The 27,996-nt window shown below is 41.3% G+C and overlaps 1 protein-coding gene across 1 annotated transcript; it reads right to left on the bottom strand.

Moving 5' to 3' along the window:
- Positions 1-9: 9 nt before the first annotated feature.
- LOC120731483 (protein crumbs homolog 1-like) lies at positions 10-27,996 on the bottom strand. The gene is made up of 13 exons (XM_040028499.1): positions 27,633-27,996; positions 18,378-19,073; positions 17,171-17,366; positions 14,992-15,131; positions 13,939-14,124; positions 13,728-13,841; positions 9,970-10,905; positions 8,237-8,778; positions 7,664-7,829; positions 4,656-5,517; positions 1,637-1,753; positions 1,358-1,484; positions 10-1,145 (listed from the first exon to the last, which is right to left on the bottom strand). The coding sequence occupies exons 1-13, from the start codon at positions 27,730-27,732 to the stop codon at positions 924-926; spliced, it is 4,404 nt and encodes a 1,467-aa protein (XP_039884433.1). The 5' UTR covers positions 27,733-27,996; the 3' UTR covers positions 10-923.

Raw genomic sequence — 27,996 nt, 5'->3', positions numbered from 1 at the left:
AGCGTTTTCATTATTTTTAAATTGGAAAAATTGCATAAAAAGGTGAGCATATATATCAACTTAGCCAATACCCAACGCCTGACTGTAGTTGAGTCGCTCGTAACCTGACTGATTTTAAAACGTTAACAATGCTCTTTTCCAGTGGGACATCGTTTATATTAGGCAAGTGGAATCCCTGGCAGCATTCTTGAATTAGAAATTTAACATCAAGGTAATTTAATTCAAAATGCATTCTTTCAGACAAAAAAGCTTCACTGTGGAAGGAAAGAAAGGAAAACCCAATATGGCAAAAGAGATGACGGATATAAAAATGACGTCTGGCTCCAGAAAAATCTAAAACTTCAGTGTGTAACTACAACTACCACAAATAGTGGGGAACAAAGTCGTGCGCAACATGCACGGATCAGCCACAGCGTGAAAACCTAACGTTGGCTCTCTCAGTTAAAACCTGGGGTCTGTCACTGGGACGAGCAGCAGACATTTTGGTCCGTTTAGCTTCTGATCACATCCCATAAAAGCTCAGACTCGATCTGGACCTGAGCACTTTGGAGTTCAGCTCCACGTGTTGGGCTCTGTGGTGCTCTCGCTCTACTCCCGAGCCCTTGTTGTGGTGCAGTTTTTTTCTTCTTTCCTTTTTATTTATGCAAAACAGATTTAGTGTGAAAAGCAACGCCCAACGAGAGCTAAACATCAAATGACCAAACTCTTTCTACCAGCACAGTCTGAGTTTGCCTCTGTCAGCATCCACGTTGAAGTCTTCACCTATAAGTTGTGAATGTCACAAGTTTTTCTAGAGAGAAAATGTGATACTGATTATTTTGTTACCTCTTTCCTTGTGCAAAGGATAACACTGAGGACTATTTGATCTCTCGCCCTTAATATGCATCCTTTGGATGTAAGTCTGTGAGGAAAGGCTTCAAGCCTTAGATAAGCCTCTCTTCTGGAGGCACTTTGAGGACGCTGCCCATTTCCAGTCTGGCCCCAGCTACCTCCTGTGAGCTGGGGCTGTATGTGCCCTCTGATTGACGCTTCTTTCGTGCTGTCATGATGAGAAAAAACACCACCAGGATGGCCAGTAAGACACATAGAGTGGTCAAAGGAATGGCCACTGCTAACCATGGAACTCGCTCTGTTTGTTCCTCTTTCTGCAAGAGAACAGCACAGACCAGCTTAGTTTGAAGTGTGGATAAAGACTGAAGCACAATTTCAAGCACTGCTCTGGGAGTTTAATCATTTTCTCTTGTAGCTAAAGGAAACCTGACTCAAATAAAGGCATTTCAAACTGCAAACCCATCGAGCAGAACTAAGCACATTAACTTACAACTGGTTTTGGTGAATGGAGTTGTGCGTCACTTACATTGCTATCGCAAAGCGTGCCAGTGTATCCTGACACACACACACACTGGAAGTGGTTGAGTCTGTCCAGACAGGTGGCACCATTGAGACAAGGGCTGGACTCACACTCATCTATTTCTGTCTCACACCTGAAACACATCAGCAAGGTTTTAGCACAATACTGACTGACAGAGCAGCAGCTCACATGTGCCCTTCTGACCTTTCTACTTAGATGTGGTTCAGATGTACTTTTAAAAGTACAGGGTGTGGAAGAGGAGTGTGTGCAGTGTCGTACTCCTACCTGTCTCCAGCATATCCTGGCTTGCAGGTACAGTTGCCCCCAGAGTCGCCTCCAATACAAACTCCTCCATTAAGACACTCAGTGTTCGCATTGCATGCCACAGGAGGAAAACGCCATCTATTAGACACACAAACACATTTTCTCAAGGAGGCTTTCGACAGCAGAGCTTCAGCTAATGATTATTTTTAGTAGCTGAAGCTCATCAGCTCTTCCGGTTATTGGATATTTTGTTCCGTAAAACACAGGACTGGAAAAACAGACTGGAAGAACAAGTCTTTCAGAAGCTGGAACCATCAAATGTTTGGCATTTCTGTTCGTTTCAGATGACACTGGCAGATTATTCATGTTGATCACCTAGTTTACTAATTGTTAATTTTTTATAGAGTGTTTAATTCTAGTAAAAAATGATAGTTTTCAGGGCACATGTATATTGAAAAAAGGATAAAACACAACGTTAAATGGTAAGTGTTACCTGAAGCGAGCTTCAGTTATAACATGAGGCCAAATTTATGCAGCAAAGAGAAAAAAAATCACACAGCTGTGGGTGAAAATGAAGAATAGCTGTGAAGAGAAGCAACTTCTTTACAGTTGACAGAGAAAGTCCAGGCGCAAAAAGGAATGTAAACGATGGCCAGCAGGGCAGAGCACTTACACTGATGGTAGCTAATTCTAGCTTGTGTGCTAATGCAATTGGTAGATAACAGATGTAGCAATGTACTGAATGGCTAATAAAAGCTGATTCATCAAAACATCTTGGGTTTATCTTGCTTGCCTTTACTTGATAGGTGCTTTAGACAGTAAGGTTCTAAAAAAAAAGAAACAATGCCCGCTTTGTGCTACTTAAAGTACAGCGAGCTAGCTGTTTTACTATCTTAATATTTGTCAGACATGAAATATTGGTTCATACATTAGACCAGCGGTTCCCAAAGTGGGGGGTTGCAGAGCCATTGTGGGGGGGGGGGGGGGGCAAAGTATGACTAAAAAAAAAAGACTGTTTGGACAATGCTAGCATAATGGACACGTTATTGACCGGGCTCCCACACAAACATGAGATTTTCTTGTAAAACAAAGGGGGGCCTAGCAAAAAAAGTTTGGGAACCACTGCATTACACAATAAATGCTATAACAAACTGCTAGAAATAAGCAGCTAACTGACAAATCGATCTGAAATAAATCTCTGCATGACGTTCAGGCAGCCTGTAATCATCCTTTGAAAGAATAATTTTAAATTGTTTAAGAATGCAAATAAAAAAGTAACAACTGCAGGAGAAATTTCAATCTGGAACCAGGCAAAGTTTTACCTGGTGCAGTTTTGCACATTTAACCCTGAGATGCACACGCTGGGTCGTTTTTGACCCCACGTGTTTTGATTCTTCAAAATCTTTAAAATGAAAAGTTGTAATATATTCATATTCCAGGTATTCTTCATAAAACATGTTTGGGACATGAGGCCATTTGCATTTGTATTTACTTTTTCATTATTTTTTAAAAATTGCAGTTCTTGTATCACTACCCCACTCTTCCACAAGTGGCGTCAAAAATGAGCCCAAGCAGTTCCTATGAAATCTTCTATGAGCTTTTAATTTTTAGCAACTCCGACCGTCCCACTTACACTTCTGATGTCAGCAGTCTCACCACCCAGGTCATTTTTACACAGCAACATATATGTAAGTATTATCTCCATTTATGAACTTGTTTTTCATTGTACCGTCCATGTGTTTTTGGGAGTCCTCTGCATAACCCATTGTAAAAGGAAACTATGTCAATTTGAAGATATTTGCCATTTCTTGCGCTTTGATGACAAGAGGACCAGTGCCAACCGACTGAAACAGACCACATGGCAGCTTCCTGCTACATATGGGACCTGTTCCTGATCAACTGCAGGTAGGAATTCATCCCCAGTGATTGTGTCACAGTGGATGAACAACTTGTGCCTTTCAGAGGTATGACCCAGCTTCTACAGTAAACCGAGTAAGCCCACCAAGTATGGCATAAAAATCTTCTGGGTTTGTGATGCATGCATCCCATATGCAATTGATGGGATCGTGTACCAAGGCAGACAACCAGGGGATGACACCCAGAAGAATCTGGGGGAAAACACTGACAGTCAGTTGTGCAGTGGATTCAGACACACAGGCCACAACATCACCACTGACAACTTCTTCACCATCTTGCAGAGCATCTCCTTGAGAAGGTTCTGACTATTGTGGAAACTTTGCGACAGAACAAGCCAGACATTCTTCCAGTCATGAAGGCTTCCAGGTCCAGAGATGTCCACAACCTACATCACTGATGCAACGGGAAGGTGTGGAGTGAAAAAAAGAACGGCTGCAATCCAGCCACAGGAAAGAAGCACACAGGGCCAGCAGAAGGAAAAGAGGTGCCAGTTGTGTCCAAGAAACAAAGATCGCAAAGCCACTGATTGCTGTTTGAAATGCAATACCCCTGTGTGCAATGATCACAGCCAGAAGCAAGTAGTTTGTGACAGCTGCACGCAGTGAGAGGAGATAAGATGTTTTTGTTGTGTTATGGTCTCCGGACCTCTTTTCGTCCTCCAGACATAGGGACAAACATGTTTTGACACCTGATTGATTGACTGATTGTTCAGTGCTAAAATGTAAATGAAAAGTAAACAATGTACATGTCAAAAATGAAATTTCTCTTTTGTTTGAACAAAATATATAATCTTAATCAAAATGAGAGAAATGTCTTTAATTTATTGCAAAAGCGCTTTGATTTTGTGGAGGGGGGGGGGGTAGTGATACAAAAACTGCAATTTCTTAAAATTAATGAAAAAATAATTAAAAATGCAGTTTTATGAGGAATACCTGGAATAAGAAAATGTTACAACTCTTCATTTTAAAGATTTTGAAGAAAAACAACCCAGTTTATTGCAAAAACGCTTTGTTTTTATTTGGGGTCATTTTTGACCCCACTCGTGGAAGAATGTGGGTATTGGTAGGTTGTGCATCCAAGGGTTAAAAGAATGCGCTGTAGAGAAGCTGAAGGCTATACTCACTGGCAACGCTTTCCAATGTAGCCAGGAGGACACGAACAGGTGTGAGTTTCCTGTGTTTCCACACAGTCTCCTCCATTCTCACACTTGAACTCCAGACAGTTATCCACCTCTGCCCCACAGTCTTTCCCTTTGTATCCAGGCTCACATTCACACTGGAAGTCTGCCAGGAGGTCTTTACATGTCCCGTAGACACAAGGCGTTGAAGAACACTCATTTATCTCTGTTTCACACAGCTCCCCCTCCCATCCAGGTGTGCAGCTGCAGTTAAACTCATTAAACTGGTCCTGACACACACCCTGGTTGAGACAGGGCTGCGAATCACAAATAGGTGCACCTCGGCACCCAATGCTTGGCTCGTGGCCACCCACTCTGGTGAATCGGCTCATCTGAGGTGGATCTGCTACCTTTATGAGCGGTAGGTAGACCCCACCCAGCCTCACCTCTCCTAAACATCCTGTGTATTTTTCTGCCAGCCAGATTTTGGTGTCATTGAGAAAGTTGAGGTTGCCAGTTGTTCCAAAGCTGACACCAGCTCTCTGTCCATCTACGGTGAGGCGCCAGCGCGACTCTGACTGTGTTGGGTCAACCATGGTGAGCTGAATGTGATGCCATGCCCCATCAGCGATTGTCCTGTCGCTCGTGAAGGCCTGCAGCTCTGCACCATCCCCACTGTCCAGTTTGACCAGCAGGCTGGAGTTGAGCAGGCCCAGGCAGAAGACCTCGGTTGTGTTGACAGAACGCAGCAAGATCCCGTTCTCATCCCGTGTTCGTACGTTCATGGTGATGTTGGTTATGGAGCTCAGCAGGGAGCTTTGGGCAACGTACTGGAGAGAATTGTCCTGGAAAATGGCTTCAGTTAAACCTGTGAGGGGAAAACGTCATGAGAGTTACTGGCACTAACAAACAGGAATATTAGGAAACAATTTTTGAAAAAATAAATGCTGCTGGTTCAGACACATCACGTTAATTTTCACCTCCACCAAGGAGGTCATTGTTTGATTTGTCTGTTGGTCTTTCCTGAAGGATATGGATGAAAGTTTGATCAGAGTTGAGACTTCGCCCACCTTAGACGTCTTTTAGAGTCGAATCTTGACTCAGGAAGTATTGAATAACACTGTAAGACTGAAATAAGGAAACTTGGAAGACAGTGGCATCATGCTAAGAAAATAACTAATCCAGGCCCAGATATCCTTCTGGATCAAGGGACCTGCTTTATGCAGCAAGTCTTCTGTGGCAAACACTTTGTAAAAATGGGAGGAAAGAATTACTTTTAGAATTAGATGAGCACTAAAAATGATTCCTGCTAAGTGATTAAGTCTCAATCAGTCACACACACTCTTAAAGTGCTTTTATCTAACTTTCACAGACTCGGGGTTCAAGTATTTTGTCCAAAGAGACTTGGACACATGGACTGGAGGATCCGGGGATCAATCCACTGACCTTCTGACTGATGTACCATCTGCTCTACCAGTGCCTAGTCTATCATATTTGATACATCAGATTTTTAGTCTTCTACATCAGCAGTGGGATTTCTTGCTTTCCCTCCAAAAAACCTAAATAAATTGCAAAATTCATTTTTAAGCACAAAACTGCAAAAAAGAACCAGAAATATCAAAGATTATATAAATTCATATCCAGATTATTTTGATTATTTATAGAGCTAAATGATTAGCTGTAGCACCAGCAAAGTAAAGAGTAACACTTGATAACTAAACAATATAGTTCTGTAGAACCATTGTCATGTTGCTCTCTGTGCCACTTCAATGCTGCTACACAGTAAAAGCCATCTTTCAGGTCCAGACCTACAGTGTGACAGATTGGGTGTGATACAACCATTCCAACCTGCACCTCTGGCTAACCAGCATGCCTGTCGCCATGACCTAGCAAAGAAGCGCCTGAAAAGTGTTTCAGTAAGGCCTTCCAGCTCTCTTTGTGTAATGACTCGAAAAACATCTGGCTGTCACTCGAGACACTATTTTGAGGGAATTGAGCCAACCCCATTCAGTGTTTTGGACCCATCGAAAAGGTCTTGGCAGATTCGGCAGGCTATGCCTAACCGTTATTATGGTGCATGGTAAGTGATATGTTTAAAAGTTGGGTAGGACGTTCTGTGACAAACCACTGGTTTGTATTTATGGGAGGGGGTGTTACGGCCCTAGCTGGGCCTCCTGAAACTGCCCTTGTGTGGGCGTGGTGTTTTTCTCCGCCTCCTCCTCTCTTGCCACGCCTACCCCCTCTGTTTCTCTCACTCTCCTCTCTCCCCAGGACACAGCTGCTCTTAGTTAGCCTCGTTTGCCACCTGAATCCAGTCAGCAATCACCTCTGAGGCTATTTAAGCTGGGGATGAGCTGTGAGCAGCGTGGTTTTTTCTCTGGTGTTCTCACATTGGGTGTTGAAGTTGTTGGGAGAGATCCTATAATGTGGAAGCAGTGTGCAGTGTAACTGCTTCACGTGAGTAGTGTGGGCTTGTGGGCCTCAGCAGCAGTAAAGCTAGCTGCTGCTAGTGACAGGGTGAGCTTGTGGGCCCCTGGAAGTGCCTCCTCGTGGTGTGTTTTTGTTTGGTTGTTGTGTTCTTTGTTGTTGCAACCTTTTTTCCTTTTTCCAAGTGTTATTGGTAAAACGGCGTTGCCGGCTCTTTATGTTAAGATTATCTAAAATAAAGACTATTTTATTTACTAAAAGCCTCTGTCTGTTTTCCTTTCATTCTGTTCTGGACTCATTTCTTACTGGTCCCCTCACTCGCATGCCTAGACCCCTTCGGGGGGAACGTAACAAAGCCATAAAAAACGACTTCAATATGATGCAACATAATGTTTATGCACCTGCTACAGAACTGTTAAGGTCACCGAGTCTCTCTGTCAATCTCATGAGACGTCCTCCTAAAAATCTAATGTTAAAAACTTTAATACAAGATTCCTGATTTAAAAGAAAAAGAGCAGAAACAAATAAACCTGAATCTCTCTGGTTTGAAAAAACACAGTGCCAATCACTGCTCAGGGATTACTCACACTCATAACCATCCTGCAGCTCCATGCAGCGCACTCCCTCGGGGCAGGGCTTTTCGACGCACCACAAGCGAGTCTCGCATAGCTGACCCCGGTAGTTGGTGGAGCAGTTGCATCTGAAGTCATTCCAGGTTACCTGACACTGTCCACCATTGAAACACGGTTCATCCTGTGCACAGACAAACACAGATGGATGGATTAGACCATCGCTTGTAAAATCTCTCACCTGATGCGACCGCATAGGTTAAGGCTACTAAGAGGATTGAGCGCTAACTTACAGATCAGCAGGATTCTCAACCAGATGAATGATAATAGGGTTATCACAACCAAGCTATTAGACAGTCCTGCAATTGCCATGAGATACAAGAGCCATATATTTTCCCATAAATCAACTTTGCAGCATATATTAATCTCTCTCATTTCATTTTCATTTTGTCTGTAGTCAAATAGAAATGTTTCCAAACAGGAAACCTCACTGTGAGGGGACTGTACTTACCGATCCATCACCATAATAAATGATTATAAATAAAACTGTAAATCATGAGAAATTAAACAGGGATGCACCGCATCCTTTACCTTGCACGTATCATCACTTTGGCATCCTGGCAGCAGGTTATCCTCGGTGCTTGCCTGGTAAACCTCCATCCCCTCTGGATAACCTTCAGCAACCAGATGCTTGTGATCCAGTCGAATGTCCTGCAGACAGCCCTTGAAGTTTCCACCCCAGGCATTCGTGCTCTTGCCTGCAGGGAGCCCTCCAACATATGCCACATCCCCGGCTTCTACACTCACATTTCCTAAGGCACGATTATTGCCCGCTTTGGGAAAAACCACATGGCCACAATGTACCTTTACAATCACCAAATTGTTTTTCCCATCAGTAACTGATCTCGCTTCTGAGAGAAGCGTGGTGTGAGGACTGTAGAGAGCAACAGTGCCTTCTTTCAGGTAGATAGTCAGGTAGGCGTCTCCTTCTCGATGGAACTGCAGGAGCATGCCACTGTGTTTGAGAGAGCGCATAAAAAACGAAACGGTGAAGTTGTCACCGTGAGTTCCTGATATGTTGAACATAGAATAGCTGGTGCTGTTTTCATGTCCAAAGGTCCAGGAAGGGTACTCTGAAGTAGGGGGAAGAAGGACAGAGCTTTAGTATTTTATCTCATGAACTATTAGATGTTATTATATTTATTATGCAAATGTGTTAGTTTTTATTTTCATATTAAGATTTTAAGTACTAAACAAATGACGAGCACTGTGACATGTATGAATCAGGCTGACTGCAGAGGTTGGTTAGTGAGCTCTTCAGTAGCATCAGTAGCATTTACTATTACATTCTTTCTCTATGATATTATAATTTCATTATGATTATTTGTGTGATATATCACATAAGATCCTCGAGCAAACAGTAATTTCTTTCGTTCAAAAACTGAAGGTAATTGGCTAAATTAGTTTAAATTAATGCCAAGTTGTGCAGAAACCACAACTGCACTCTAAGGTCAAATAAAAAGGTGTTACTCAGTTTTTAACTGATGCATTTTGGGTCATTTTCTGCTTTTTTATTACTTTACTTTTATTACTTTTTCTATTATTTTATTACTTTACATTCTGTACTCAGTATTTTTGAAACAATTTCATTCAATTTTCTTTTATTTCTATAGAGTAATTTCACAACAACAACAATCCCCTCAAACAGAACCTACTTTGAACAATGAGAAACCATTTTCAAGACTTGGCCTGGGCTTGAACATTATTAACAGATTTTGACCGATGTTATCGTTTAAAAGGAAGCCATAGTCTGATAAAACATTTTTGCTTAGTTTCACTGAGCTGTTGAAAGGTGCTTTGCCTTTTCCAATTCTAGTTTTGGTGGAAATTACTCTTAGCTGGTAAGAGGTGATTTTGCTTAATATAACCCTGGAGTCACTTTTCAGTGCTTCTGGTTTGACTGGAATATCTGCTTCTTATAACATATGGCTGTTGACGCAGATGCAGCTAGCATTAAAGCTGTTACTTGTAACCTCTTAACATGCACTAGATCAAACCATGTTTACAGATTGTGTTGTGTTAAGGTTGCATTTTAAGAAGATGTAACATTTGAATCAAGTCTCTTTTTGTGACCTCGCAGTTCATAGTTATACCCAACAGGTACAATTTCCAAATAAAGGGAGAGCTGTGACTCTAACCATAACTAGGACACCTGGGATTTTGTGTGTTGAGTTACTAAACCTAAGAAGTTTTTCCCTGTTCTGTTAATTTGTCCAGAAAACCCTTTTTTTCAGTCGAAGCAGAGGTGAGATGTTTACTCCTACCTTTTCCACAGTTTTCTCCATAGTACGGTCGATGGCACTGACAGCTGGCACCGACCCACATATCCACACACTGTCCACGCTGCATGCATGGGTCCTCACCACACCAGTCTGGTTTGGTACATCCCAGTTCCAAGCCCGAATTCTCCTCCCTGATGAGATCTTGAGGCAGCAGCAGCTTATAGTCAACTTGAAAGTCTTCCATGCAGCCGATGAATGCCTTTCCACTGGACAAGTTGCCCACATATTTCTGTGGTGCCCCTCCTATATACAGCTGTTGGAAGGAGCTGGATTGGAGGAAGATTAGATGGTTTCGACCCTCGTTCTTTACTTGGCATCCTTCCTCACAGCCGGGTCCTTTTACGGCCAGAACCAATCTCTCATCCATGGTCACGGTTACCATGTGCCATTCTCCATCATTGACTGGGCCTGGGTAATTGGCCCACAGTAGCTTCCCTGATTTTACCTTTGCTTGGAGGGAGCCTTTGACAAGCTCGAGAGAGACAAAGTTCTCCACGGTGCCCCGGTAGTAGAGCACCATGTCAGGAAGAGTACTCCTGAATCGAAGCTGCATGCGTAGAACATTTGGCTTTGTCTTGTTCTTGAAAACAGGCAACTGCATATGGACGTAACCCTCTGAGTTGAAGGAGAAGGTGGTGGAGGTATTGCAGTGATCTCCTGTCCAGCCAGCAGGACACACACAGGTGTAGCCGTGTTCACCATTCTTGATCAAAACAGGGACGCAGCCTGCTCCGTGCTGGCACTGGTGCTGCCGGCAGCCGACGAGCCTGACGTCGCAGTCTGGCCCCCCCCAGGGCTCATGGACGGGCTCCAGCACAGGGCAGTGACACCTGTAGGAATTGGCAGCATCTTTGCAGGTGGCGCCGTTCTTGCAAGGATTACTGTCACACTCGTTGATGTCTACCTCACAGTGTACACCTGCACGAGGAAACACTGACATTTAGTGTCACTGCAACTTACTCCAGCAACACTCGTCCAACTTTGCCATGCTAAAATACATTCACATGGATCATATTTTCACTACAACATCTCTTAGATATCAAGTCAGTGAAGCACACATGTAGATGAAGACAAGGGGATGAGCTTTCTGCGATTAACAGATGAGGAAATGACCTGAGGAAATAGCTGTTAATTTCACAATTAGACAACAATAGGATCTTCAGTCTCCCTAACACAATTAACTTAGTGACTGTCTTGTTGACTGCACCAACTGAACCTTTAAATATTGCATTTGTTAGCTGTGTATGACACACCCTCTGTGTGATCGGTGGTCAGCGCTTGTCAAACTCTGTTCAACGTTAACTCTCAACAGCAGCAGTCAACTTGCATTAACCTAGTCCTCTGAAACACTCTAAACCCGAGGTGTCCTAAAGCTGCTCCTTCAGGCTGCCAATGCGCCACTCTCATAAAAACCTTGCAACTCTATGCAAATCTCTTCTATGCAATCAAAGAGTGCTGCATCATACCTGTTACCCACCAGGGCCCACAGCAGCAGCACAGCAGCAGCACCAGCCTCTTTTCTTCCATGACCCACTGAGGCACTGGACAACACACAGCTCACACTGGATGAGTGAAGTGACATAACCAAGTCCTCTCTCTCTCTAACATACGCACACACATAAACCAGAGGTGCCTCCTCTTCTCTACTCTGTACCAGGCAGACAGGCAGAAGTGATTACACCAGCCCTGCCCACCTTTCCTTCTGCCTTTTTTCTCCCTCCTCCATCAGTCTGTGAATTCCTCCCTCCCTTCTTCCTCCTCCTCCTTCCTCACTCACACCCTATACTCCTACTCCTATCTGCAGCTCAGTCCTATCAAAGCGATTAGCTCCCAGCCTCCAGCTGGCTCCTGTCAGTGTATGACAACAGGAATGCTGAGCTGCAGTCCCCTCCTTGCTCCATGAGCTGGTTTGTAGTTACTCACCAGTGCCAAGTACTTCCTGGAAAGAGCCAGCAGGAGGTGCTGCATGTTCAGTGTTTAAGGTGTGTGGGCCAGGTTTGAAAAGCACTGGACTATATAATAATATATACAATATATATCTATATTTCATTTTGTTTAGACCCTCTGCTCTTGTATGAATTAAATCCACAGCGAAATCATTAGTAGCAATGAACTGCACGTGCTTCTGACTGAAAGCTGGATTGATGACACTCACAGCATAATGAAGAGCTGATCGAATAATCACCCGCTGCAGTCACTATAGTTTTGAACACTGCACCAGTAAAAACAGGAGCGGTGGTCAAATTAATGTGATATGTAAAAATTATTTTATTCGTAAATTTTTGTCATGTAACAGATATTAGATTTTTACATTTCTAAGCTTTATTAAATCTATAAAAATGTCTCTATGTCAACATTTTCTTCTATAATTGCTAAAGATTTGAAAAAAATGATTCATCAGTTAGTCTTGCACCTCTTAACTTGAAACAAAGAACATATGCATGTAGCACGTTTCTACCTAAGCACTCAAAGAGCTTTATACATGTCCTATTCATCCATGTAAGTGCTTTCTAGCCAACATTCACACTCCAATGAACACATCAGGAGCAACTTGGAGTTCAGTATCTTGCCCAAGGAGATCCAATTAGCAGACGCCCTGCTCTACCTTCTGAACCACAGCCAGCCAGGATACTGTCTGAGATACCAGGGGCTTTGACAAAATAGCAGTACTTGACATGCTGGGAACAAGTATAGGATGGACCATTATTTCAGCCACAGTCATTTTCAACCACTACAAAAATAAGAAGTCCTTCAACAGATGATCTAGCATCCCAGTTCAAAAGAAGGAAGAGTCTAAATTCACAGAAGAACCAAAAGAACATTAAGTGTTGCAAGAAGCATGAAAAACCCGGCACACCAAGGAAAAGAGTGCTCACAGTCAAAGTATGCGCATAACATGTTTGATATAATCTTCAGATTCTACAAAATAAGAGCTTCCTTGTGCATCATTGTGCTGTTCTAAGTGCACCTGCTCCCTGGATATAGTGCAGGATGGAAGACACATGACATATGTATCCTTTGGATAAGGTCCTTGTTTATTGTCCTTTATTCATTGGACTTTAATTAGGCTACTAAGCAGCTTTGCTGTAATCCCCCCTCCCTCCTGACAAGTTTCTTAGGAGACCCACATTTAATGCCTGACATATGGCACCTTCTATTGGCTCTGTTGTTTTCAGCTATGCTTCTCTCTATCATGTGCGCTCTCATCCACTCCTTTCCTCTACTGTCATCATTTTGTTAGCAAATACGCTCAGATTTTCTTGATGAGAGCCTTCGGCTGAACTCATCACTTCCAGAACAGATTTCTGGGCTTCCAGATTAGTGATGTGGGTCAGTTTGTTTTCAGTAGTTTGGAAGCACTTTTGTTTGGCATAGCAGATTCTTAGGTAATCCATCTACACTGACTCCTAATGAAAATGTTCAATTTGAACTGTTTAGTTCAAATTGTCACACAAACGAGGACCTTGAGGTAAAAAAACCAGAAATATTTAAAAGGAAATAAAGAGTTTTTTAAAGAGATACTGTCGTTTCTGCTCCAGCTGACGGTGATTTTTTAGTGCAGGCAAGGCTCAGCACACACTTCACCACTGTGACACCAGATCAGGCTACATCACTGATTCTATATCATCTGTCCTGGTAGATTATATAACAGCCTCTACTTTGTGACACTGAAGGAAGAGAACAGAAAACACAACTTGTTAGGGGGTAAAATTAAATAGCTGATAAGAGGTGTCTCCTACCTGTAAAGCCATCTGGACAGACACACTGATAAGAGTTGACGAGGTCCTGGCAGCTTCCTCCATGCTGACATGGAGCAGACTCACACTCGTCCACATTAACAGAGCAGTCGTCTCCTGCAAGAGGATTATATCAGTGATATTTATATCCACGTCACCTTCACATCAACGAGGCAACATGCAGAGAAACTCAAGTGGTTTTTGTCTGGTTTACCAATGAATCCTGGCAGACAATGACAGATGAAGCCGGCGGCCACATCATAACTGAAGTCAGCAGTGCTGAGTTCAGGAAGCTTTCTGTAGTTCACGACATCTGAGCGTTGAAAACACTTTCCACCATTGTGACAGGGATGCTGCTCACACTCATCTATATCCACCTGGCAGTCGTCTCCCTCGTAACCTGCTTGCACATAAACACAAACACATTATATACTCATTCTTATAATAATATTCAGTCTGTCAACATACTTACATGGTCGTAAGAACATCATGCTATATTGCCTCAGTCCTACAATAACTACAAAATAAGAAATATTCAAATATTAAATATATTAAAAAATACTTTCTGAGGAGGATCAAATGTAACCAAAATAAACATTTTACTAAAATATTCAAGCCCCCCAAGACTTTTCTAAAGCTGTTTCTTTAGTTACTCCCCAGAACTACTGTTTCTTTCTTTAGCAGGACATCGTTTCCACTTTAACCTCCTTCCATTAGATATGGGATTCATTGTTTCTGAGCAATCAAAGCAGAAAACGGCGCCAGCATGTCAGTGTTTTAAGTGTGCTGAGCAATGCAAAGTTAGAAATAATCTCTGCATTTGTTGTTCAGAAGCTGATGTGATGCGTCCAACACAACAGCATGTTTACAGTTCGTTGGATAGTTTGACCTTCAAACGATGGGGGCACAGTTTTTTTATTTAATAATTCATGTGATTTTTAAAAGGCTTTAAATTAGTGTAAATAATCAGACTCAGGGACACCTGCTAAACACAGCTTAGCTTTTCTCATCTTCAGCCTGCGTCTGCATCTTTGTACGTCCTCCTACGTTAAAGAATGTCCCTGCTTTTGAATGGTGGCTCTGCTCTTTATGCCCTCAGACTCAAGAGTCCTTAACTCCCTTTGTTCAGTGTGATTCATGCATGGGAAACCCCGCAGCTTTTCTTTTTTTCACTTTTTAGCATTTTTGGTGAGTAGTCATATAACACAAGCCCTAAACCATGGTGAGAGGTGGTTTATACTAGACTTAGAGTTGAACCACAGCGTACCTGGCCAACACAGGCACTTGTACTGATTGGTCCCCTCCAAACACGTGGCTCCGTTCTGGCAGGGGTCAGAAGCACATTCAGGAATATCCTCTTCACAGTAGTCGCCTACAAAGCCTGTCCCCTCACAGTCACAGACATAACTAGAAGAGACAAGATAGGCAGTCTTAGACTGATTGAGCATGTCTATCATACTACACATTAGATTACTGTTGCACTGTTGTAGCTGGTTGACACAGAGTGCATTTTAACCTCCTAGGACCTGCTGTCCACATGTGTGGCATCACATTTTGGGGCGTTTAGACCAAAATACATTTTGCTCTACAAGGGCCTGATATCCACTTACAAGGACTTTACACTGCCACCGTTCGATCCAAGTTTAAAGCCAATGTCCTCAAATCTGGATCTGATTTTTCTCAGAAACAAAAACCAGGTTAAGAAAAATGTTGTAATTCTTTGTTTTTACATTCATCAGGTCCCAATCAACCCAAAAACAAAGAGAAATTAAAGATGCTGCCATGGAAGAGTTTGGGTCTTAGGAGGTTAAGATGAAAACTTCCCACTGGGCTCCAAGTATCTTGTTATCTCCGCTTGACCTCAACATTGTACACAAAACACAAATATCAGTGAAATTGTAAAAGATTTAATTTTTAAAAGTGCATCCTCACATGTGACAAGCTGAAACAATGAAATGTTATGTTTTGATTTATTTTTATTTATTTTTTTTACAAAAAATATACAAATGGAAACAATGTTTTGTTGTGTAATTCATAATAATTCTATTTGAATAATACTACAAATGCAGACAGATCAAAGAGTTTTAGTATCAAAGCCACTGACTTGATTTCTTATAAATCCACTTTTTTCAGCTGTAAGAAAATTCCTTTTTTATTACACTGACAAAATAATGGTTGCAGCTGTAAACAAATAATAAACATGTACTTGTGATGCTAAATGCAACTTAAGTACAGGCCAGTAAAGCAGCTTCTCATCAAAAAATCAATTAATTGAAATAATGATTTTTCTACGATTTTGTTTCTAAATGATGTTTACTCATTTGATTCTGACTCAGTGTAAGATTTACATACCGATGCTTATAATGTGAAACTACTACATCCTTTATCTTCTTCACTCGATGCTGTTAAAATACATTTTACTGTCCCAGGCATTCACAGCACCTACAGCTGTGTGAGGACTATGACCGTGACAGACAGTAAGAGGATTAATTCCTGTCCTTGATCAACTTTAATGTCTGCCGTGCAGTCCTGGGCAGACACAACACAGACTGGCACAGTGCACCTGTATGTTAGTGTACACTAGTCTCTTCCTAACACCGATTATCTTCTGTTTTTCAGTCCACCTGACTGTTAAATATTCTGCTCATCACCTTTATCCTGCTAAATTATAAGGTTTGATTACAGTGATTATGAGGATTATGAGTCGTGTTGTTGCACTGATGAATTCCTTCTATTTGATGTACTACTACTTATATGTACTACATGATTGTACTACACATGTTTTTATCTTCAGACACAGGTGATGCAATCAAATGATGAAATCACAGCTGTGCCATTTCAACAGTACAAAATGCTGTCAGTTTGAAAAACAACGAATAATTATTTCACTACAGTAAATATCACTACATATCAAAACAGTTTGATTTGCTAAAGTTTTACTTTGGTTTTTATCTTTTGATGCTTTGAATCTGTTGTATTTCCTTCTTCAAACAGCTCGTTTGCACAGTAAACTATGAGGGTTACATTTTTTACATGTAGAAAAATTAGGCATGTCAGGGACACCCCCCCCACCCCCGACTCTAATCATTCAATTCTAGTGTGGAGGTATGGTTCAAGTTTAAGTTTAGGGAAACAGCCCCGTATGGAAAATATATTTATAGGTCTTATAAAGTTTGTATCTGTCTTGTGTGAAACTTGTATGAAAATCAAGATCCCTTGAAAAATTATATGAATAAAACTTGTATATGGATACTTACTAAAACAATATATGGAAGTAATGAGAAAGTGGCCACTTTCATGAGTGAATCATATCAGCCTTACATGAGTCACTATATGAAGAAGGCCACATCTGATGCAAGTCTTTTAAAAGTTTTTTCTATTTCTTTTCCATATGGGGCACATTAATGACATCCAGGGTATATTCAGTATATTGAAAGAAATACTACCTGTTCACACCATCTATGCATTTTCCTGTATTTAGACAGGGCCAGCTGGCACATTCATCAACGTCGACTTCGCAGTCTTGCCCCTGGAACCCAGCCACGCACTCACACGAGTACATGGCAACATGATCTCGGCAGGTGGCGCCATTTTGACAGGGACGGACCTCACACTCATCGATCTCCACCTCGCAGTTAATCCCTGCAGAGGACACAGCCGGGATGGCAGAAGGCCAGCGCATGAGATTTGGCGATGCATTGTCATATATGTCCACAATGATCACATTTCACATTTGAAATAATCAGATGTAGGATTAGCAGTTTGAGGACAGACAGCTATCTCTGTGGAATAATTCACTGGAATTATTTTGCAGAGTTTCAAGAGATCATCTTTAGCTGCCACTGTCATGTGGTACAAACTACATTAAACTAAACAATGCCAGCTACCTGATTCACACTGTGTCACACTGTGATATACACAATGAGATGTCTTGTTCTCTTTACATCATATTCCAAAATATACCCTCCCGATTAAGCTCTTTTTAGCTCTGCAGTCTCAATACTGCAGCTGCCTGTACCACTGCCTCGTATTTCTACCAGCCCAGCATCCTTTTGTAGGTTATTGAGGAATGTTTACGCATGACTTACCAATTTTAAATATAGCTTATTTTTGTTGAGCGATAAGCTTGGAGCAAATCAATAATCTGAAACCTGAGAATTTCCTGTTGTCCACAGCAACTTGTTCTCATTCCCAACCTTTTATGTTCAGTTACATTTCAACATATCAGGTACTCATTTAGTGCAATGTTCTGATATACAGGCAGTGCTCCATAGTGCTATTTTGCCAGTGGTTGGAGGTATAACTGCATGACTTTCAAAAAGAAGACCAGACTTTGGGTCCCATCTGACACAATGATTAAACAGTACCTGCTCTATGTTACACCGACATGTTTGCTGGGAGTGACAAAGGTTATTTAAAGAGGTATGATTATAATAAGACAAGAATTACAGACTATACACTGCTACTGTTAAATGAGCCAATATAAGTGTAATTAAATCTTATTGGACTTATTTGGGAAAGTATTCTAAACCTAGAACAGCCAGTTAAAGCTGTAAATTTAAAATATGTTCATATGAAGCTCGGTACCTTACAGTTCCTGCACTATGCTGCTCTGCCTGTTGTAAACACGACCTGCTTCAAATACCTGCTCACCTTTATAGCCTGGAGCACAGTCACACCTGTAGTGATCTACCTCATCCCAACACGTGCCATTATTCTGACAGGGTCGGGAGGCACACTCGTCGATGTCCAAATGACAGCGGGAGCCTTGAAATCCTGGCACACAGAAACACTGGTATGCATTCACTCCATCTTTACAGATGGCTCCATTCTGGCAGGGCTCCGACTGGCACTCGTCTACGTTCTCCTCACAGTTTGTCCCCTGGTATCCTGCAGCACACTGGCACAGGTGCCCAGTGTCAGGGATGTCCGTACAGGTGCCACCGTTCTGGCATGTTTCCTCTGAACATTTGGTCACATTATCCTGGCAGTGCTCACCACCAAAACCAATTGGACAGTGGCAAGAATAGCCATTGACTCCATCGACACAGTAGGACTTATTACCCTGGCAGGGGTTACTCTGACATTCATCAACACCCTGGGTGCAATTGAGCCCTGCGAAACCACCCGGGCAGAGGCAGGTGTACTTGCCAGTTCCAGGTTTGCTTGTGCAATTGCTGCAAGTTGCATCGATGCAGGCATCATACAGGTCCTCACAGTTTTTACCTGTGTACCACACTGGTTCTTTGGGGCAAAGGCACACGTAGTCGCCAAAGTGGTCAAGACAAGAGCCGCCGTTGTTGCAAGGAGACGATAAGCACACATCTTCTGCTGCTGTGCACAGCAGGCCTGGAAATGAAAGACAAACTTCCTGTTAAGAACACATAAAATCATATTTCTTTACTGTCACTTTGTGATAGAGGTTTCTTCACTAACTCAGCCCTTAGAAGGGCTGTTTAGTCCAGTTTGCAAACATATAAAGTCTCTGTTAGCGTTGCACGTCGTGGCGTTAGTGTTTGTCCCAGCTCATCACTGAACAAACTGCAACATTTACCATCCTCAGTAGTTTTAGTAACTAAACCAAAGTGAGACAAACGAAGCCAAGCGATGAGTGAAGCAGCTCGTTTCACAGTGTTGTGATTTATTGAGGCCCCTGTTATATTAACACAGTCTTTAAAGCACGTATTAGAAACACTAGTCAACATAATGGATGTCCACACTACGCAGTATTTAGTAAACATTTTGAAACTTTACAAAAACTATAAAGATATTGTTCACATATATTTCTAACAATTAGTAAAAATGAATAGTAGTTTATTTATGTATTTTTTGTGTGTAATTTCATTTATTTGAATTTATCTGATAAAACTATAGATAATTATGATAAATACCACATGGATCATTTACTGGAGCATGGAAATGTTTGTCAGGTTAACTGATCTTTCTACATTTGCCGCAGGTGTAGCTGCAGGAAGGATTCACCTTTGAGGTGCAAATGAGACTCACCCCGTCTCCAAATGTACGAAGCATCCTGCAGAGATGTTCATTTAACCTCAGCCTGTATACGCAATGACAAGAACAAATGTGGGCACTGCAACAAAATACCCGAGAAGTCATTTTATATGTTGAACCTTGCATTATAATAGGCTCTTCCAAAGTTCCGGTCTAGCTGTAAAATTACTCTTCATCACCCCTAAAGCAGAAGAAACACCTGTATGTCAAGAAAGCCCATTGTGACACCTCCCTCTCCTTCCTCCACTAACAAAGTGTTGGATTTTCACTACTGACATCTACACTCACAAATTTATGGAATTACTGTAAGATGTTTCGAATAAAATCATCCCAATAAAATGGCAGCCACTGTGTCCCACTGCTAACAACCTCCCAGTAACAATCTGTTTATATCTTCCCTGCAACACCTACAGTCCTCATTTCCCACTGTATCCACTTTAACACCCCCAGTTCCTCTCACATGCATTTGCTATCACCTTCTTTATCTGCTCTTACTTCCTCCTCACATGAGTGTCTCACATCTCCATGCACCACCTTTCTGCTTTCCAAACCTGAGAAGTGCTGCATTGTTTGTTTCCTCTGTTTTAATTTCATAGTTGATAATAAGCCTCAGCATGCTCACTTATGACCAATAATCACACTTATGATGACTGGAAACAGGAGGAAAGAGAATGAGACTGAAGATTAATGGCTGTAGTGAAGGAGGAGACCGAATACAACGCTGAGGCCGATAATCCAACGTGGAGACTCTTAAAAAACAAAGAATAATAGTCTTCATATTATATTATAGACATATTATAGTCTTCGTATTTGAGTGTCTAAAGTGGGCCCTGATATAATTACATCGTTTGAGTTTTTAAAAAAATGTCAATCTAAGAAAAGAATAAAACTTAAATATCTGAAAGTTACTAAATATTTATATATTTCTTATACTGTTTACAGCAAAGTGGTGAGCACTATAGTCCCTCTGCCATCTGGCTGAAGCCTGTCTGTGTGGCGTTTGTTCTCCCCGTGTCTGCATGAGTCCTCTCTGGGTACTCTGGCTTCACCCCACAGTCCAAAGACATATTAGTCAGGAAACACTTGAGCTGAGGACTGTTTACTGTTCAGTGTTCATTATAAGCAGCAATGTGCACTACTAGCCAACTAGATCAGTTAAATGTTTGTGCGCTCTTTAGCAACACAAATGCCTGGTTAAAGGACATTATTCAGAGTTCATAGATAAAACTAGTTAATTGTTGGTCCTAAGCACAGTATGTAGGCTGTATGAATAATACAAAGCACAACTTAAGGAAATCAGATAAAGGAAATCCACCACATCCAATAATTTGTCTAGCAGAGAATCATCTACTATAGATTATTATTAGTAGTAGTAGTATTGTCATTCTTATTATTACAGGTGTTACAGAACACAGAGGTCCTGAGGAGCCACCACAGCAGCTATTAAACTACAGATGCTTTAATATTTTATCTCTAATTCGGATTAGTTAGACAGCCTCCTGTTTAATGAAGTCGATCTAATCAAGTGATTACAACTGATAATGGCCTGCAACTGTGATACAAAATGCATTATGAAAATTACACTACTAAATTTGAATATGAAAGTGTGATATGTATTTGATAAAACATGGACTATATTGGTTTTGTTGTGTCATGATGAGCTGTGTGGCAGGCTAGGTTAGGACGCACAACTCTGAGACTCTTGACTTAAAGCAGCAGCTTTGCTAAAAGTAAAATGCATGAACTAAACAAAAGGTGAGCTAGAACTACAACCATACATTGGTATACATGACCCGACCAGAACCGACAGCTAATTCGGAGATCGTGACAACAAACAGAGGGAGACTGAAATACACAGGCAGGATAAGGATGACGGACCAACCACAGGAGGAGAACTAGGATTATGAAGAGCAAGAAACTAAACGATGTAACAAGAACACCAACCGTACAATAAAAACATAAACCTCCTTTTAAACCTTTTAAACCTAATTAAACAGTCCAAAACCTGAAGATTAAACGCTAACATAAGCACAAAAACTAACTGAACAAAACCAAGAAATATTAACAAAAACTCAAAAGCACATGAACACTGGGTCACCAGATCCAGGACCATGACAGAAATGCAGCGAGTCAGATATTACGTTGTGTAGTCTCTCTTACATCAACATTTTTCTAGTTTTCTTTTTTTAGCCTCCCTCCTTCTCACCCCCTCCAACCTGCCTCCCCAGACTAGTATGGGAAGCTGAACTCCATCAGAACTCTGGGCTTTAACCTGCACAGGCTCTAATTCTCATCAGCACTGTAGAAGTGGGCAAACAGGGACAACTGCTGTCCTCACTCCTTCATCCAAACTCAGTCAACCCCTCACACATTCCAGGGAGATGATAACAGCTCCTCCTACACACACAGCCCATCAGCCCCCGTGCCATTACAGAACACATCATAGATCACGGCCGCACAGGGTCGATCCCTGACACTGACTGGTACCAGCCTCTCGATCCAACAATAACACTAAGCAGAGACGTGGACTGTTAGCAGGTAGAGTGATGTCAAACTGCCGACGCTCTCCAGAGACCTCAGCGTGTCTCTTTAGGGAGTCTTCACTTTAACATAGACCATGACCATTCCCTCTGATGAGAAGAAGGACATTGACTCAGTGTAATGCTCTTTTTTAAATCCCTCTTTTGGATAATAGTCAGATTTTCATTTGGTTTGTATTCGCAGATTTCCTAACACTGAACCTAATCCATACTTTAACTCTGAGCTCTAAAACATTGGGCAATGAGCTCAAAAAATACTTTTTTACTAGTAAAATACAAAATAATAATAGTGTGTGCCAGTCAGAATGTCTCTACTTTGTTGTTAAGACTTTGTAGAACCATTATTATATTTTTATATCAGAGAATCAGGGAATAGGGTACATAGACCTTAACAGCCCAATACTCATGCATGGTTGTTCCACACTTTGTTCCACACGTAAACATCGCTTTGTTTTGTTTCTAATTCTAGGAATTCATAGAAGACCTCCTCCTGTTCACCTGGATGTTTTGTAAGGCAGAGGTCTCCAACCTTTTTTGCGCCACGGACCGGTTTATGCCCGACAATATTTTCACGGACCGGCCTTTAAGGTGTCGCGGATAAATACAACAAAATAAAACTTGTACTAGTAAAGAAGATTTATTCATAACACACGTGAAAGACCCAGGAAAACCGAGTTAACGTTTAAAACGATAACAAAATAACGCTGAAAACCGATAAAAACCCTGAAAACCAGACATTTCACACCTGAGCCTCAACTCTCGCGGCCCGGTACCAAACGACTCACGGACCAATACCGGTCCGAGGCCCGGAGGTTGGGGACCGCTGTTGTAAGGCACAAGTAGAATTTGAGCAAAGCAGGTACATGTTCAACACAAGAGGTCCAACGAGGGATTCTTGAGGAATTCCACATGTTGGCTTTTCTCAAATTCATCGTTATCAAGTGACATGAAGTAGTGTCTATCATGTAAACATGACCTGAACCATCTTTTCCGCTCTATCCAGCAGTATCACCTGTGATCATTTAATACCAAAACAGAAGATTTTGTCTCATCACTATGCTGTGGTATGGACAAATCCAGCCTGAAGGACATGAAAAAGGCTGTTTTGCATTATAAAGCATGTAGTTGTTGCCTGAAATAGAGAGTTATTAATTATCTGAAGCAAATCTGGGGCTATTCTAAATGTGCATAATTCAAGATAACCTTAAAGACAGAAACTTCAGTTCGAGTGTGATGTACTGTAAGCAGTCAGTAAAGTTCATGTACAGGCATAGTTTAGCCATTAGATGTAATATGTTGTAGCAAAATGCTTCATTTGAAATAAAGTCTGCTCTGCCTGTGTGTTGTTTCAGACATATACAGCAGGGTAATACTTACGTCATCATCTGTTCAAATATTATAAAGAAAACAAAAAGCATCCTGATGTCTCAAATGCTAATTAGAATAGATTTTTCCAACTTTGTCGCACATAACAAAAAGTTGTCAAAAGAAGCTGAAAACGTGCAGAAAAAGAAATCCTTTAACAACAGTCCTGGAAAGAGGATCTGATTTAAGAACCTTATTTCTATGAGGCACTAGTGCCATCCAGTGCACCAACATGCCCACTATCACAGTGGGGAAAAAATTTAACTGTCAAGACATTTGATCACAACCGAAAGGTACCAATACATTTTGTTTAAAACAAAAACAATGGTAGGTGTTTTTTATTGTATCATTTTATCTACTTTTTGGATGTCTTTTAGACAAATGCTCCATTTCTCAACAGGAAGTGGTGAATTGTTTCAATTAGCTTGAACCATCTGCAAAGGAATGGTTTATTTAAAATAAACTGCCAGACGTTTCTTCCCCTCAAAAAGGCATTTTTCCTTCCCACTGTCACCAAGTGCCTGCTCCGAGGGCTTTATGTGATTGTTGGGGATTTCTCTGTATTACTGCATTATTGGTCTTGAGGTGACTGCGGCAATTTGGTGATATATGAATAAAATTCAGTTTAATTACACTGAATCGAATAGAAATCCAGCTTCAAAAATCAACTTCGTTTTTCACCCAAAGTTGAATAAATATAACTAATAATGATATTATTACTAATAATAATGATATAATCCCACCACTATTAATGATAAGATGAAGAAAAAGATGAAGAGGGGGAGAAAAAAATAATAATACCAAGAATAGTACTAGTAAAGAAATAAGGGTAAACAAATATATAAAAAAGGGAACAGATAAATAAAGTTATGCATTATTATAAAATAGAGAGAATAATAAGGGGAAATTGGGAAATCCTGGAGCTAAGAAACTGTATGCGTAACAACCTTGGACACGAGGGTTGGTTCTGGATGATCCTCATTAAGAGTAGCCATGGTGATTTTGAGTGCATCACCCAAATAAATGTTATTATTGTTTTCTGTTCATTACTGTATATGATTCACATACATATCTTCCCACTTAACAAGACCAGCTGGCTAACACAGTGGATACTTCCCCGGGTGGAAACAGCCCCCACACCCTAACGAGGAAGTTTATTGGAGGAGTGGACTTAATGGTCTAGTGAGCTGGAGAATAAATATTAGTGACTTGGCTTTCCTCCCCACAACACCTGCTCCTGGGGATGTCCAGAGTGATGATGGTCAACCAGTAATCAAGGAGAGAGCTGGTAATGTTATAAATTTGCCAGTTCTAACCGAATGAAATGTTGGCATTAAAAATAGATTTCTGGAGTTATTTCACTAACTTACTAAAAACAGCAAAACTAGAGCTAAGTGAATCAAATAGGTGACTACACATTTGTGCACAGATGGGTGCATTACAAAGGATGTAGATAGAGGTGTGTTGCTAGAAAATCAAATTCACTCTTGGCAGATGTAAAAGGCAGTCGACACGTGTTTACCCTGAGTCACGGCAACAGCACCACAGAGTCAACAGAGAGTACTGCTGCAGGGCTGAGGAAACAGCAGCGCTGTGAATCATAGATAAAGGGAAGCCCCTGGCTAACGCACGAGTTGAGCTCAGAGGAATTTTATTGAATCACCACAAGAGACTGGGCTCCGCTTTGGGCTCCTAATGCCCCACGGCAGGTGGCTGCTTTACTTTGTACAAAAAAAGCACAAATCTTCTCTGACTCAGCTAGCCACAGACATACATTCTTTTGTCTCCTCCGTGAGTTACTGTAGAGGCCATGTCACTTTAAACTCACTATTTGTGTCTAGTCTGGAGGGAAATTTGTTTCTTCGTATAAGCTACACCAACTCCAATTATTTTCCGGGGAGTCAATTTGTCAGCTAGCTGCTCACAGACGTTTAAAAAGTATAATACAAGGCTTCTATATACATCTTAGCCCCCATGTTTTTCATATTGTTAGTCACCAGTTTTCTATCCGCATTTCACAAATTCTTTTGGAATTAGACACAGCTCGTGTCCTATAGACGGGAATGGCTCTGACAAATGCACTTGTCTCCATTGTGTTCATCATCTGCAGAAGACGGCACTCAAGAGACCAATGGGTGAGTTTTAGGACATGTTGGTTTTGTATTTTTCCCATTTCCTAAAAATACCAAATTTGTTTTAAAGGTAACAGTAAATATATTTGTGAACACACTCTATGTTGTTCAGCTTTTTGAGAGGTTTTCAAATGTGCTCATTGTTAAAAACTTTTTCTAAATACTTTTACTTTCATGTGAACTCTTCCAGTTTTCCCGTCTCTGTCATCCTCGTGTTCGTCTCTTCACCATCGCCCTGTCTCCTCTGTCTCTTCTCGCCTGCCTTCTTCTTTAAAACTTGCTGCGTGCCAGACCTCTTGCCATGCTCCTTAATACCCATCACCCCCTCCATTCAAAGCCGAGACAAAAAAGCTGTGCAGCAGTGCAGCCGGACGCTCAGCTCGTTACCATGGTGATCTTTAACAATGCCACCCACAGCCAATCCATGCCGCCGTTCTACCACCGTTTAAATGAGCTTCAGACATTTCACACAAATGAAGGTTGCGGGAAAAATAGGTCAGTAGGGTTTCATAAGGTTTTGAACCCCCCCACCCACCCCAACAGTACACACCCAGACACACCCTGCACACATTTAGGAGCCATAAGGAGCACACCTACTTAAACCCTGTTATATCTCTTGGTTCTCTGATAGAGTATGGATTCAGGAGGTTGAAGCATACGCTCATTCGAGTTAATCTTGTGATCTCATGAGCACAGTATGATGTAAGTAAAGAAATGATTGTGCTAAACCTCCAGTTAAAAGATATATTTCTCACGTGTAGTTTTTAGCACACACAAAAAACACAAAAGAAAAAACTAAAGACACTTTGTAACTTGGTGCCATTTCCATGTTCATTAAGTACATTTGATCTTTTTCATAGTAACACTTCCCTCTAATAAAAAGGTGGATTCAAATCATAATAGCAAAATATGTCACAGAGCACAACAGAGCGTCCAGATCCCCTCACTGCAGGCGTCCTTTAATTTGGCACCAATATGTATACATTTGTTATACAATATGTAGTATATCTGTAACATCCTTTACCTTTAAATGAAAAACTTACCAAACTACTCTCACACTGTGTCCTGTTAGTTTCAGTTTTTATACATACACACTGCAGCATAAGTCTAGTGTTATTGTTCTGTTTTGTCCACATATTAAATGCGGGCTTTTTTGTAAAATGCGGGATATTACCTTTCAAATTAAGTCTCATACACCAATTTTTGCACAGCAATGTTTGCTGTTAAAAGGACTTTCCATTTAAATGTTGTAAATGTTCAAACGTTTTATAATAAAATGGCCCCAACCCTAATCTTGGTGGGGTTGGGGTAGAGTTTGGGTGATGTATGTGAGCACATAAACAGACACGCAAAGAACTGCACCCGTGGATGAACTTAATATGTTTAAAGGTTCTTACTCAGACAACATGTGTATGATACACTTGTTAAAGAGTGCAAAGTTATTTTAATAACAGGAAACAATATGTAGAGCTCCACAATTATAGATCACAACATTTGGATAGAACAGGATTCAATACCCTAAATGTAAATCATATTTGTGATTCATCAGACAACTTTAAATATGTACTTTTTGTTGATGATAGCACTATTTTCCATCTTTATGTCCTGTTAGGTCAGCAGTGGTCTGCATGTTTATTTACTTAAGCACTGACGCGAATATGTACATGTGTATGTCTGCACAGAGCCATCGTGCTGTTGTAAAATACCTTTTTAACTATTTGCGTTGTCGGAAAAGGGCAGCTTTATAAGGTGTCCTTCTTCGTGCTACACTTTGGTTCGCTTTGATGTAACTGTGGAGGTTATTGTGATTTTATACATTCAAGACGAAAAAAATCAAAAACTCAAAGTTGGGAGCTCACCCAGTTTGAACATCATCATGGTGATGAGCAGCGTCCTCTGATATCTGGACCAAACCTTTCCAAACTCCATGGTAGAGCAGGCTGCTAATGTCAGTCTCATGCGATGCTGTCAGTCCACAGGTACTCCATTCAGCAAGATATGCGCTCCAGCTGCTCCAAAGTTAGCTGCTCGGAGCAGGCGCCTCCATGCTGGACCGCTAAGTGTGTATGTGCGTGTGTGTGTTTGAGAGTTTGTGTGTGAGTGTCGCAGGGTCGAAGTTGGAGTAAGCAGAGCGTAATCACCCCAGCAGAGAGTGAAGAGTGGAAAACGTGGAGTGGAGTCATGGATCAGACTGAACGGGTCACTTAACTCCCTGCTCGCTGT

The sequence above is a fragment of the Simochromis diagramma genome, unplaced genomic scaffold, assembly GCF_900408965.1.
Source record: "Simochromis diagramma unplaced genomic scaffold, fSimDia1.1 OVJJ01000781.1, whole genome shotgun sequence".
Lineage (NCBI taxonomy): Eukaryota > Metazoa > Chordata > Actinopteri > Cichliformes > Cichlidae > Simochromis > Simochromis diagramma.
The sequence above is the reverse complement of the archived record's forward strand: the minus strand, read 5'-3'. Positions and strand labels throughout refer to the sequence as shown.

Excerpts from the sequence above, each read along its gene's own strand:
- LOC120731483 (XM_040028499.1), bottom strand. The coding sequence starts at position 27,732 with ATGAGACTGACATTAGCAGCCTGCTCTACCATGGAGTTTGGAAAGGTT. Across the intron at positions 15,132-17,170 it reads TGCATAGATGGTGTGAACAG|TTATGTCTGTGACTGTGAGG; the intron begins GTAGTATTTCTT and ends TGTCTCTTCTAG. Across the intron at positions 13,842-13,938 it reads TTGTCTGCCAGGATTCATTG|GAGACGACTGCTCTGTTAAT; the intron begins GTAAACCAGACA and ends ATCCTCTTGCAG.